The sequence below is a fragment of the Sardina pilchardus genome, chromosome 11 (genome assembly GCF_963854185.1).
Source record: "Sardina pilchardus chromosome 11, fSarPil1.1, whole genome shotgun sequence".
In the NCBI taxonomy this organism is placed as follows: Eukaryota; Metazoa; Chordata; class Actinopteri; order Clupeiformes; family Clupeidae; genus Sardina; species Sardina pilchardus.
The window spans coordinates 4,254,608-4,268,182 of record NC_085004.1 but is presented as its reverse complement, the minus strand read 5'-3'; the positions used below and the strand labels follow the sequence as shown (position 1 = coordinate 4,268,182).

Genomic DNA, 13,575 nt, shown 5'->3' with positions numbered 1-13,575 from the left:
TTAAAGGAGTCACTCACGTGAACAGAGCCACTTGGATTCACCAGACATGTATGATTAATTCATGTGGATGAGGCATCCTCCTTCACCCACAGAACATCTGCTCTGAACCAATAACTCGGCTACAGGAGCCATGTTTACATTAAGGGGGAACCATTTTGTTTTTCACAAATCTGTGTTAACTCTGTTAAAAGCATCAGAGAGCACAGTGCCTCTCTGATTAAGTACATCTGAGAGATTCAGTCATTTTCATCAATTAATACAATATCTTCTCAAAATAATGTTCCATCTCTATTTGAGGTCATATTATGGATGATTTGTTTGCACTACTCCCTGACAAAAAATAACTGCATAACTATATTACTTCAAGTGTCAAAACTGCAGTTTTGGAGGAAATAAATATCTGTGATGACTTTGTAAGTTATTGAGTTACTTAAAGGCATATATAAACTCACACTATTTTATGAAATAGCAGTTAGGCCTGCATAAAGATTGCACAATGAATACACATATTAGTAATAGTTCAATACTTTATTAAATATTGCAGTTGAATGTATTGATGCATTTAATACATTAAAACAATACTTTTAAATATTTTTTTTATTTATTATGTGTATTAATATATAGATTACGCTCACATATAACATATCATGACAAAATATGTGAGGCTGAATAAATTAAATATTTTTAAAAGTTTAAATCTGTGCCAGCCAGCGAAGGACAAAATACATTTATCTTTACTAGCAATTTAACAAATAGCTAGTCTTCAGCACACGGTAGAGTCTTCGGGAACTAAGGTTGTACTCGAACATGATGGGACCATTGTAGAGGTAGGCAAAACCTGGGAATAATGATGATAAAAAATAAATAACGTTATTCATTAATCAGTGGGTGCACTCCTGAAATGTCCTGCAAATAAACATTTTTGTTGACATTCACTGTCTTGAATAGAAAGCTTTTATCTAGTACAGAAAAACATCATGAGACTAACTGACCTCTGAACTGAAGTGCTGCTGTGACTTCACTCATCCCAGGAAAACCATCTGCAATCGCTTTAGGGTAACCCTTGTCCATTGCCTTCCGTGTTTCATCATAGCTGCATTGAGATGAGAAGAAGATATCTCATTTAGGACACAGAATTACTGGCCTGTGTGTTGACCTTAGCCTTAGGTCCTCAGGTGTGAGCTAGTATAGTTAACTTACCTGTAATAATCTTCGCCGACGAAGAACAAAGTCTTTCCAGCCTCAGGGTCACTGAGTGCAGCGGTGATCCTCTTCACAGTGTGGGGCAAGCCCATGCTGCTCAGGCTCCTGGGATAACCCTTCACCAGGTCGTAGCCATAGAGGGCCCAGACCTTTTGACCTGGAGAGCAGAGCAGCAATAGCATGAGTGAGGCTATGGACACATGAAAATCAACATACAGGAATCAACGGTGTTTAGCGTCTACAGTACCTTTAAAGAGGAACACTTGTTGGGTTTGTGGGTCCTCGTAGGCGGCGTCAATATTCTCAGGGGCATCAGGCCAGAAGTTCTTGATGAGATGCTGTTCAGGATTTGGTCTCAGTGGATAACTACGCCAGAAGAAGCTGCAAAGGACGCATAATACGCATGTGAGTTTTAGCTTTAGCTTTTTAGCTTTTATGTGTTGACTTGGTCAGAAAAAAAATCCTATTGCACTGATTGTACATCTCCGCACCTGCCCTTGAAGAACATCATCTCCCCACGTATGCTTGTGACCGCATCAAGTTTGAGTTTAGGATCACATGCATTAGGGGTGGGGGGCGCTGTAGGCTCAGGGTCCACAGTGTCAGGGTTTGAACCTGTTGATAAAAAAAATATTTTTAAAAATCACCACGTTGAAACACAAATACAAAGAGAATAACATTTGACATATTCTGCCAAGTTCATTGAAATTAGCCTAGAAACTAACCGTAAATTGACTGTATTCCTTTGACATCATCCTGTGGTAGAATAAAGGTGGCAGGATCTCTGTAAACGTATATTGCATTCATCAGGGCACCAGGGTCCCTGGAGTGGCTCAGACCAAGCGAGTGTCCAAACTCATGGGCAGCCACGAGGAACAAGTTATATCCTGTAGCATTAAGACATTAGATTAACGGTCAGAAAATTCATCTATCAACGCACTAACCATGCAGAAATAAACTGTATGACATTTACCAGCTGAGGTGTCGAAAGTGAAGGTCTCATCTTCATCAAAATGGGCATCACCGCCAATTCCACTTGATGGTGCAAAGGCATGAGCTAGAGTTTGACCTGGCCCGTCAAATGGGTAGCCATCACCGTGGTCTATGAAACAGCCAAAAAACATTTATTTTTTACACTTAAATAATGACACAACTATCATTTTAAATAGTCATTACTCTGATGGTTTGAGTTCTTGCCCGGACTGCAATTGATATTAATGATTAATCACATTATACGTTGTATGTCATTGTGTATGTTCTTGATGTTGGAACTAGCACATGTGGTGGGCTGTATAAAGCAATGAGCATATGGTCAATGTGAAGTGTGACGTTTCAGAGTGTTTATTTTCTGAGGATGTGTTTTCGTGGACAATTAATGATCTTGTAATCATGCTGAACCAACTGATGATATGTATTACACAAAGTGGTGTGTACGGCAGAGGTGTTCTCTTGCCCTTTGCACTGAATGATGTGACATTCTGTCATGCACGCTCAATTAGGCTCTAATTAATGCAGTAAGATGCAATAAGGCCATACTGAGGCTGCTGATACCCTTAACAGTTAACATGTTTCATCATGTTTAGAAGAAGTGTTTTGGCCTACCTCTGCTACCGAACGAGATCATGATATCGGCTTCTCCAGTGTAGATACGGGTAAACCTCAGGGGTGTTACTTTTGCCCAGACTTGTAGAGCTTTTGCCATGGCATCGTCCACTTCAGACGCTGGCATATCTGGAGTGTAGTCTTTGATTCTGAAGGGTAAATGTCTCAGGTCAGCAGACAAAAATACCATGCTTATAATGCAAGCTTCTATAGTGTAATACAATTAAGTAAGATATCATGACTTCACTTCACATGATTTCACCTGTAAGTCAGCTTGTTGGTGGGCCATTTGTGGCCTCCAAAAGTGGAGTAGGCAGCCATATCGGGAACACCACAGCGGGGCTTTTTCATGACCTCCAACGTTTCAGAGTTCATTTTTCCTGTCACACGGAGTCCAAAAAACTGCTGCATCTCTTTTAGCTTCAACTGTAGCTGACTTGTCTTGCGTAGAATAGAATTCTCACTCTCCATTCCCAAGTCATAGAATCTTTTCAGGTAGTTCTACAACAGAAATAGTCATACTGTCATACATTGTATCAAAAATCTACCCACCTTCACAGCACAGGGTTATGTCATGTCTGTAGACTGTACCTTGGCTACATCGTCATCAATGTTGATTTCGTTGGAAGCTGTCGTTATTGGGTTGGCATGAGCTGCAATCACCAGAGTGAAGAAAACACACACACTGAAGTTATTCATGCTTCTTCTCTTTTCATCCAAAGGTTAGTGTTCTCTTGCTACCTCATCAGCTTTTATACTCTTGAGCAGGGAGTGTTAGGCAACTCTACACGTGTGTCACAGGAACTTGGTCATCAAATAAATTAGTCACCTCCACACAACACACACAAAGATTTGGTTACAAATATCTAAAAATATATACTAATAATTAGATTTACTCTCAAAGCCACATTAATACAGTACAACACTGATCAGACTGATACTGTGCACTAGACAAACATGTTACAAATGAAATGCTGCACCATTGTTTTCTAAACACACAGTAACTGTTTCGTTCCTGTATCGTGTGGAAAAAAACCCTGCCCACATGCAACACATTTTGTAAAAATCCAAATGTTGTCATTGTAGTATTCAAATCAGCGTGTGGCTCAATATCCTGTTAGTAAGGTGTGTAAATGGTTAAGGAGGATTTTGCAAGGATTAATAAAGCAAGTGCCATTACTGTTTGGTTTGAATCAGGTAAAAAGCAAACAATGATTTGATGAATGAGGTTTATAGTGATGTGTCATGTGAGACTACCTCCTCCTTTTTTTTTTTAAACATAAATGAATAAGTCCAGGGATGAAAACAATGGAATTGTCTAGCTTTGTGAAGTATAGCCTAACCGTAACTGTAATTTCACCAAAGATGGGAAGTTAAAAATGTGCATGATTTCTTCCCCTTTTCTGCTACAGTATACACTGAATGTTTTGGTTCATTTGAATGCTAAATCTGGAAGAAAACAGATATTACTCAAAAGCCATAAGTGTTGCATTTGAGGATGCCCACATCCTTCCTCCGGTACCATTTCTCAAATGTTGTGGTTACTATGCCAACATGTTTTTTTCCTCCTCATTTTTCCTGCATGAAATCTAAAGATGATCTCCTCTCCTTTGAGGGAGATTTATGTGTTAATTTATGTTTTACTCATGTATTTTTTCCACAGCAAACATTTGATTATTCCAAGTAAACCAAAATTCTAAACTCACACATAAGTAAACTGGTTTCCACACAGAAATCAACATTTCAAAATGTGATAAGACAAACCTTTCAGGGACAGTTTCAGATGGTCTGTTGAATTGCTAATGCCAGCCTTTTGCATGTTGGCTTGATACATTTGGTATCATCAACCACAACAACAAGTGCCTTATCCTTTTTATTTGTTGGTCACAATGTTACCTCTCTCAAATGGGTATCCATGGAAATAAACAAAAATTGTGGTGACAGTGAAATTAATTAAATTGTTATCTTAATGGCCTCTTTCATGAATACATTCCATAATATCCCCCTGAGAACCAAGACATTTTTTATTTTCATCTATTTAGGATAAAAAAAAAACAACAATTTGTTTTATTTATTCTTATTTTTAATGTTATAGCATGTTCACTGTGGTGGACAGAAGGACCATCTTAGTAAAAGTTAAACACAAAAATAGACAAAAATTAACATATTCTGCTTATAGTGGTATTTAATTAAGAGGAAACTTAACCAAATCTTAGGGAAAAGGCTATTTATTCTTCTAGATTATTTTACGTGTCTTTTTGGACAGTTTTAATCTTTTTTCTGGACTGTTCGCTTGATTTTGATGTTTTTCTTTCATCTGTGATAATTAATGTGTGTTGGGGCAGCTGCATGACAGCCAGGGACCGTAACAGACTGGACAAACTGGTCAGGAAGTGTGTGTCAGTGTTGGGGAGGAGGGTGGTTTCTGTAGATTTGGTGGAGGACAGAATGAGGAGGATGATGAAGTCATCATCAGAAACAGGAGCACTACATGACACTGTGGTTGCCCAGCAAAGCAGCCGCAGTGACAGACTCCTCTCTGTGCGCTGCAGGACCGAGAGTAGGACGTCCTTTATTCCAGCCGCCATAAGACTGCATAATGGACCTGTTGATAAGCTTTCATTTTAATTTTTTTTTATTTTTTCTGAATGATAGTAGCCTTTTTACTTTTCCTTTAACAACCGTTATTGTCTGTGTCTTTACTTGTGTTTGTATGAGTGTATTGCTTGGTGAATGCGTGTTTGGACAACACACTGTAGGCTGCTGGACACCTGAAATTTCCCCTGTGGGGATGAATAAAGTACTTATCTATCTATCTATCTATCTATCTGTCTATCTATCCATCTATCTATCTATCTGTTTTTTTAGTACTACATCTTCTTGAGACAGAGGTTCATAGTCCTCGTCTGTGTCATCTCTGGGATAAGTAGAAGGAGGGGATAAAAGAAAATAAAAAAGATTAATAAATAAATAGAGTTGAGTCTGACTGCTGAAGGGTAGAAGCTGTTGTGAAGTGCGTTGTTCCAGTCTTCAGAGATCTGTAGCATCTTCCAGAGGGAAGCAGTTGGAAGAGATCATGGCTCGGATCTGAGGCATCCCTGATGGTCTTGGTTGCTCGGTTCAAGCTGCATTCAGCATACTGATGGAAGGTCACAACCAGTGATGTTGCTTTGGTGACAACTATCTCTAATTTCGTCTTGGTGTGACTGTCAGAGCTTCCATACCAGATGGTGACTGAAGATGAGATCATGCTTTCAATGATGTCTCTGTAGACGAGCACCAAAAGGGTTTTGTTGACATGAAACATAAGACATGTTGTCTTAAATAAAGTCTCTGATTTGCCTTTTTGATAAGGTGGGTGGTGCTCCTGTCCCATTTCAAATGATGGCTGATATGTGTAGAGGAGTCAGTCAAGGTTATAGGCTGTTCACATACTGTATATTAGATGGGGCTTTGGTGTTCGGCCACTTTCTCATGTCCACAATCACTTTAGTTTTTGAGGCGTTAAGATGGAACTTGTTTGCAGTAGGTCTTACACACCAGTGCACATTTGTAGCCTATGTTACTTGATATTAATATCAAAAAATCTTATCAGTGAAACTCAAATGACTTTAGAAATACTTCACCAAAACCAAAACGTGCTACTTTGTGCCGGCGCTATTGAATGGAGGCTGTCCAGTTAATGCGTGCATGTGCTGAAGAGCGTGAATGAAATGGAACTGAAAATGTTGGTAGGGAATTTAGAAGACAACTGCATTTCAAAACGTTTTTGAATGTTGACAAGGGTTATTGTAGGGGGGGAAAAAAGATAATTTCAATGACGACTGGTGGTTGAGTAAGTGTAAGATTATGCAATTTGGCGGCGTCTATGTTGTGCTCTTGTGTAGCCTAGTCTAGACAGGCCCAAAGGTGTTCAACCTGTTTCAGCCCACATGAGAAACCCTGGAAGTTCCCCTTATTTTCAGTGCTCAATGTTGACGGAGAGGCCTGATCATGGTGAGTAACAGAGCCTGGCTATTCTGGGAGTTTTGACGCTAATGCCACAACATGTGGTCTGGGAAACATACATTCATGTTCCCGGCAGCATGGGTATACCCAGGCTATAGGTAGCCTATGTGTTATTTTATAGACAAATAAAAAACATATTTTTTATTTTTATGTAACCTATTGGATGTGTTTAAGTTTTGGAAGAGGGAAAAAAATGCTTCAGATGAAGTAATTTGGCAGACCCCCTGCAGTAGCTCTGTGGACCCCCGGTTGGAGATCACTGCCACAGCCTAGTCTGTATCAGAGATGCATTAAAAAAATGACAACTGAACTTGTCAAGAGGTAGGCTATAAAGTGTCACTTGCATCGTCAATGCATGCCCAGATTGAGCAATATGGAAGGACAACCACATAATCGGTTCCATGTGTTTTCCGAGTCTTGGCAAAGTCTGGGCAAATTATTGAAACAATAAGACACGAGTGGGAGTGGGGTTGGCAAAGGATATCGCGGCTGTAATTCGGCCATAGGTACGAGGTTCCATGTGTTTCAATTGGATGAGTGTTTAGAGTTTGAGTTTATTCACAGTACCACTTCAAACATCACAATAATACAGTAGGCGTACAAAGTCAGTATGACTAGTTGAAAGGGTAGTGGAACGCAGAGTGAAGTTCTCAAAAACACTGATGATTAAATTTCTCAAGAAACTTGAGGCTGGTGTGTGAGTGAGCAACGCACAGTATATATTACTCATCTGGCACTGGGTCATCTTCCTGAATCTCAATGTTCTCATCACAGCTCTGGGCAGCAGCATCCATTATTATGCAATCTTGATGTCACTACAACTACAACATTTATAAAGTATTTTGATACAAAATACAAAGCTATTTTCTTCAACAAAATACCAATGAAAACATACTATTAGGCTATGTATTTGATATACTTTAAATGCATGTATCAGAAATAGCTTGGGTTGAGAAAGATCTTTGACTGCATGCAGCAACTCAGATAGTGTTTTCTGTGTTTGGGTTTTGTAGTTATGTCAATTTTGATCCAATTTGACCACTTTGCTGTTGCCAAAGTTAGCTGTTCACCACTCAAATGAGTAGGCTAAAATCACCCCTGACTCAATTATGTGAAAACTAATTGATAAATTTACTTATCACAAACATTGAATATATTATACAGCCTATAAAAACCTACACAGGTTGTTTTAGTCAACTCATTTTAAGCAACTCTGGGAGTTTGAACTCATCACATACAGTATATCAAGAGTAAGCCTACCTTGTGATCAACTAGCAGTTTGAATAATGTTATAAGCTGTTGAACTCATCTCAACATGACACTGAGGGTAGGGGGGGGGGGGGGGGGGGGGGGGTTTATTCTAGCATCGTGTGTCTAAACCTGGAAGAGGGGTTGTCCCTAAGGGTTTAGTCACGACAAATGCACAACACATTATTAGAGGGGTAGTTTGTCAATAAATACTGTTATTGGGGGAAAACTGATTAAATGTTGCTGTTCTCCCACTCTGTTTTCTGTTGCCTTTTTGTTTTTTATAGGCCTATCCCAAATTCTTCCATGAAGACGTCTTACTGTCTAACTGGCATTCACCACCAGCTGTTCAGAACGAATGTTTATTCATAAAGGTCATAACTGCATTAATTCAATCAGTTTTATTACCTTACAAGCACTGTCTAGAAATAGCTTTACTTGGATGATGGCATACAGAGGTCCTTCACATACACAAGATGAATGGGTTCATGTTATTCATGTGGGTATGGTGTGGTCATACAGAATCTGTTGCAAAAGGCAATGTATACAAATGCAATAAGTAGTACTTTAAAAGACCTATGCTACTATATAGTACTTTAAAAGACCTGCTCAACGAGGAGGATGAAAAAAAAACTAACAAAGTTCAACAGATTGAGGTGAATAACTACTGCTGATTGTAACAGGTAGTAAACTCTAAAGTAAAGATCAATTTCCAGAAGATAATTTTATATTCCTCTTTATAGTCAACTTTAGCATTGGTGCCAACACTTTTGACCATCACTGTATATAAATATAGCATGCATAATCAGAGTATGTCCCTCATGTACAGTATGAGATGTCCCAAATGAAAATTAGTGACAGCATCCCTGTTCGTATCTATTATATGCTTAGATAAGATAAGATAAGATGAACTTTATTGTCCCAGAAGGGAAATTTGTCTTGGGCATTACAGTGCTGCATACAACTGCTTGTCATAAAAACAAAACACCAATTCACGCATACCACACAGACAACAAAGACAGCAGAGTGGAGTTACAATGGGCACATCAGACATAGTAATCAATAACTCCAACAGAGAAACACTCCTAACCAATGATATTGCACATTTCCCAAAAAGTTCATAGATGGGCCTACCTACCCCTATGCTAAGACCTCAAAGATACAAGACATTTTGAGTTCATCACAATAATAAATAAATTATCAGCATTTAAAACGTCTCTTTTCATTATAAAACCATCACTTGTTATAATTCCCCTTTTCTCCATTATATTGCACAGTCCCTCTTTTTGCCCTGGTATAGGCCTATTGCACATATCCCTTGGTATTGCACATTCTCAAGAAACACATAGTATTGATATTGCACATCTCCCTGTAGTGGTTAATATTGCACATTTTCAGGCATTGCACCTTATCAACAACATATGGTATTGGTATTGCACATTTCCCTTGGCATTGCACAATTTCCTTTTGAAATTCATAGAACCCCCTATACTTAAAAATACAACAAATATGCATACAGAGCCTGAATAAATTAATTGTTCACAGTAAAAACCTTCATTTGTCATCATTCCCTATACTCTATTATATTGCACAGCCCCTTCTTCTAGCCTACTTTAATCTTAATATTGCACATCTCCCTGTACTGATATTGCACATTCCCAAAAACTCATAGAACGCCCCTATACTCAGGAATATAATATTTTAGGTACATGACAAAGGTGCACAATGAACTATGCACGTATAGTGCGTTTGTTTTTGTTTGTTTGTTTTTTATCTTGTTTCATGAATTCATTTAATAGTTTTATTGAGGTTGGGATAAAAGAGAGCTTGTAACGGTTGCTTTTGAATCCACTGACTCTAAAACGTCTCCCAGATGGTAGTAATTCATATTCAGAGTAGAGAATATGGGAAGGATCATCAAGAATACTGTGTGCCCGGTTTACTACTACTTTATCGAATATGAATTGAAGGGAGGGGTAGTGATGTTTACCTACCACTTTCATTGCGGTCTTGACTACTTTCTCTAATTTAGTTTTGCTCTGCACTGTGAGAGAGCCATACCAGGCTGCCATCCCATATCTGATCAAACTTTCCAGCACTGCATTGTATAGCTCCATGATCTTTTTGTTCACACCAAAGATCCTGAGTCTCCTCAGGAAGTGCCGTCTTTGACCTAATTTTGAGCATAGATAATCAACATGCACATTCCCTTTTAACAGATTATCAATGTAGATACCCAGGTACTTATAGGAAGACACCTGTTCAATTTCGCTATTGTCAAGATGTAATGGTTCATGAGTACACATCACTCTCGGGTCTAGTATCATCTCTTTAGTTTTGTTTACATTTAAGGTGAGATGATGTGTCTCACACCAGATTTTGAAAGACTCTATTTCATTTAAGTAAATTGAAGGGCTGTCGCCAACCTCCAGTAAGCTAACTATAACAGTATCATTGGAAAATTTGATAATATAATTTTTTGACTGTTTGCTTCTGCACTCGTTGGTAAACAAAATAGGCGAGCTCACAGCACCCTGTGGTACTCCAGTACTGCATGACCTAGCATAAGAGAGTGCATTGTTGACCTTAACCTGTTGCACTCTATTTGTGAGGAGAGAGTAGAACCAATTTATAAGTGATGGACTGACTTGCATGTTAGTGAGTTTCTGGACTAGTAAAGTAGGGCAAACAGTGTCAAAGGCCGAACTAAAGTCAGCAAATAAAATCCGTGCGTACGCCTTTGGGTTTTCTAAGTGCTTATTAGTTAGGTGAGACACACAGATAACAGAGATGTATTACAGGTAAATAGGGTGAAAACTAATAGATATCCCCACATTACTTCCACAGCTGTGACTGTGCTGGACATGTTCTGAAATGTGTACAGATGTAAACTGCCAATCATCCAATAAAATGTGAGATGATTTACATATATTTCAAGTGCAGATAAAGTAAGGATCAAAAATTATTTTTGTTTTTCATTTTAGTGACTTAATTAGAGTGAAACGTTATTCCTGAAATTCTGTATTTTAGAGAATGTCCTCATGAATTTACTGAACACCCATGATATTCCAGAACTTTTATTTACTTTACTTTTCACATCTATTAATTTGTCCAAAGCATTTATCCAAATCGACATACCACAATGGAATACCATTTAAGCTACATTTTAATTACAGGTTAGCTACAGCATTAGAGTAGCCTAGTGTTCAGACTACAATGTAAAGGAGACTGTAGCTAGGAATTAGCACCGCATCTGTCAGAACTAGTTCTAGATGATAGGAGTGCCTCAAAGTATAGAGGAGGAAAGTGTTGGACGAAGAGGTAAAGAGAAGAGAGGGAAGGGGAGAGGGAGAGGGAGGAGGGAAAGAGGGAGGCAGAGAGGGAGATGTGAAGAGGGGGAAGAGTATGGTAAGTGTGTAGGTGGTTTACCATAAACACTATAAGAGGAGGTATTTTCAGAAGATTTGTGTCTTCCAGAGTTTTTTGAAAATAGAGAGAGATGGCCTGCTGAGATGGAACTTGGCAGATCATTCCACCATCGGGGAACCGCAAAAAAAGGTCTGGATTGCCATGGGTGTGGGGGTGGCAATAAAGGTCTGGATTGCCATGGGTCTGGGGGTGGCAATAAAGGTCTGGATTGCCATGGGTCTGGGGGTGGCAATGCCAGGCGACGTTCCGTGGAGGAGTGCAGCCCAGGGGTAACATAAGCCTTTATGAGAGCACTTAAGCAAGTGGGTGCAGACCCAGCAATAACTTGGTATGCATGCATTAGTCACTTGAATTTGATGTGGGCGGCTAAGGGAAGCCTGTGGAGCTCAATGAACAGCGGTGTGACATGGCCTTTTTGGTTAATTGAACCCAGATGGGTTGCAACGTTCTGGATCATCTGTAGCGGTTTTACCACAAGCTGGAAGGCCTATGAGGAGGGCATTACAGTAGTCAAGGCATGATAGGCATAGCCATGGTCTGTTCTAGGTGTTGAGTGGCGTGTTGGATTGGGTGCGGTCTGATAACTCTGAATAGTGCGAAGTGGCACAACAGAGGCAACATGGCCAGAAGAGGTTAGGTCATCAATCATGACACCTACATTTCTTGCCATCTTGGTAGGTGCAACAGAGAGTGTGTCAGTTTTGATGTTGATGTCGTGATGTATGGTTTGCTTGCCTGGGAAGACCAGTAGTTCAGTTGTAGAGAGGTTGAGCTGGAGGTGATTTTCTTTTATCCCAGCACTAGCAGATACATCAGAGAGACAGTTTGAGATCCACGCCGAGACTGTGGCATCATCAGGCAGGAAGTATAGTAAAGTACAGTAAGTAGTAAGTTAAGTTGTGTATCATCTACGTAGCAGTAAGAAGCCATGAGTGATGATGGGGCCCAACACAGAGAGTACATAGCACTATGCCTTGTGTCCTAGCCATGACACATTGAACGAATGCACAGTGAGGTAGGAATCAAACCAGGAGAGTGCTTTGCCTGAAATACCCATGTTTGACAGTATGGATAGTAGGATGCGGTGGTTGACTGTGTGACAAGCCGCTGATAGCTGATAGATGACAACTGAGGACTGAGTTGCTGCTTTGGCCAATTTTCAAGGCTTCAATCGACACTATCTAGGGCAGCAACATGTTAGGAGTTTTGGTACTTCACTCTCAGTGAGAGGGGTGAATGAAGGAAATGTTGCACACTTACCTGGAGAGGTAGGTTATGAGTGCTTGCTTGATTCAGAAAACCGACGACTAATGGCTGCTACCTTGTCAGTAGGCCTAAAGACAAAAGTGGATGTGGAAGATTGAGTAGAGAAGAGAAATAAATCAAGCAAGCTTGTTACCAACTCAAGGCAAGGATAAGCTTGCAGAGAAACAAACATTCTGTTTGAAGGTCGCTGGCAGAATAAGCCTAGTAGGAAAATGTCAAAGACAATATTTTAAGATGGAAAAGCAAACATAACAAAATGCACATATGTGCATTCTGCAAAGCACTGAATTAAACGAATATGTTTTCCATTAACCATTGTTCTGCCATTGCTGCGTAGGTGGCACCCCTTCAGTTGCAAAGTAATGTTGAGAGAAAGCATGTTTACTGTGCCAATGTCCAATAAAAAAAATAATTGATAACTCGCCTCAAACACATTAGCATAAAAGTAACAACACTTTTGGAGAGAGTTTTGAGTGCATGCCAATACAGTGCTTGTAGGCTACTTACCTGTAATATTCTGGTCTGTCTACCTTCTGTAAGACAGTTTACATTTGACTGTGTGGTGGCAGGCCTACAACGTGTAGCCTAAAGCTTTCTTAAAGAAAACTATGCAGTTTGGGAAATGTCTTCGCTGTTTTCATTTTTTCGCTCGCAGGTTTCTCTGCAGAGCTTCCAGCTGGCCTGCAGCTTTAAAGTGTATATTTTACAACACTCCTCAAATCAGTCTGTCGTTTCATGCGCATGATCTCGAAGCTGCAAGACTTTCTGTTGGCAAGTTGCCAGCGTATTTTTTCCGCTCACAGGCGCTAGGTGGAAGCG

The 13,575-nt window shown here is 39.6% G+C and overlaps 1 protein-coding gene across 1 annotated transcript; it reads right to left on the bottom strand.

Moving 5' to 3' along the window:
* Positions 1-509: 509 nt before the first annotated feature.
* On the bottom strand, positions 510-3,552 carry LOC134096262 (collagenase 3-like). Its single transcript, XM_062550038.1, has 10 exons — positions 3,397-3,552; positions 3,068-3,306; positions 2,806-2,954; positions 2,177-2,305; positions 1,929-2,090; positions 1,695-1,818; positions 1,451-1,584; positions 1,201-1,360; positions 993-1,093; positions 510-838 (listed from the first exon to the last, which is right to left on the bottom strand). Exons 1-10 carry the CDS (start codon positions 3,502-3,504, stop codon positions 738-740), a joined length of 1,407 nt encoding a protein of 468 aa, XP_062406022.1. The 5' UTR covers positions 3,505-3,552; the 3' UTR covers positions 510-737.
* Positions 3,553-13,575: the final 10,023 nt, after the last annotated feature.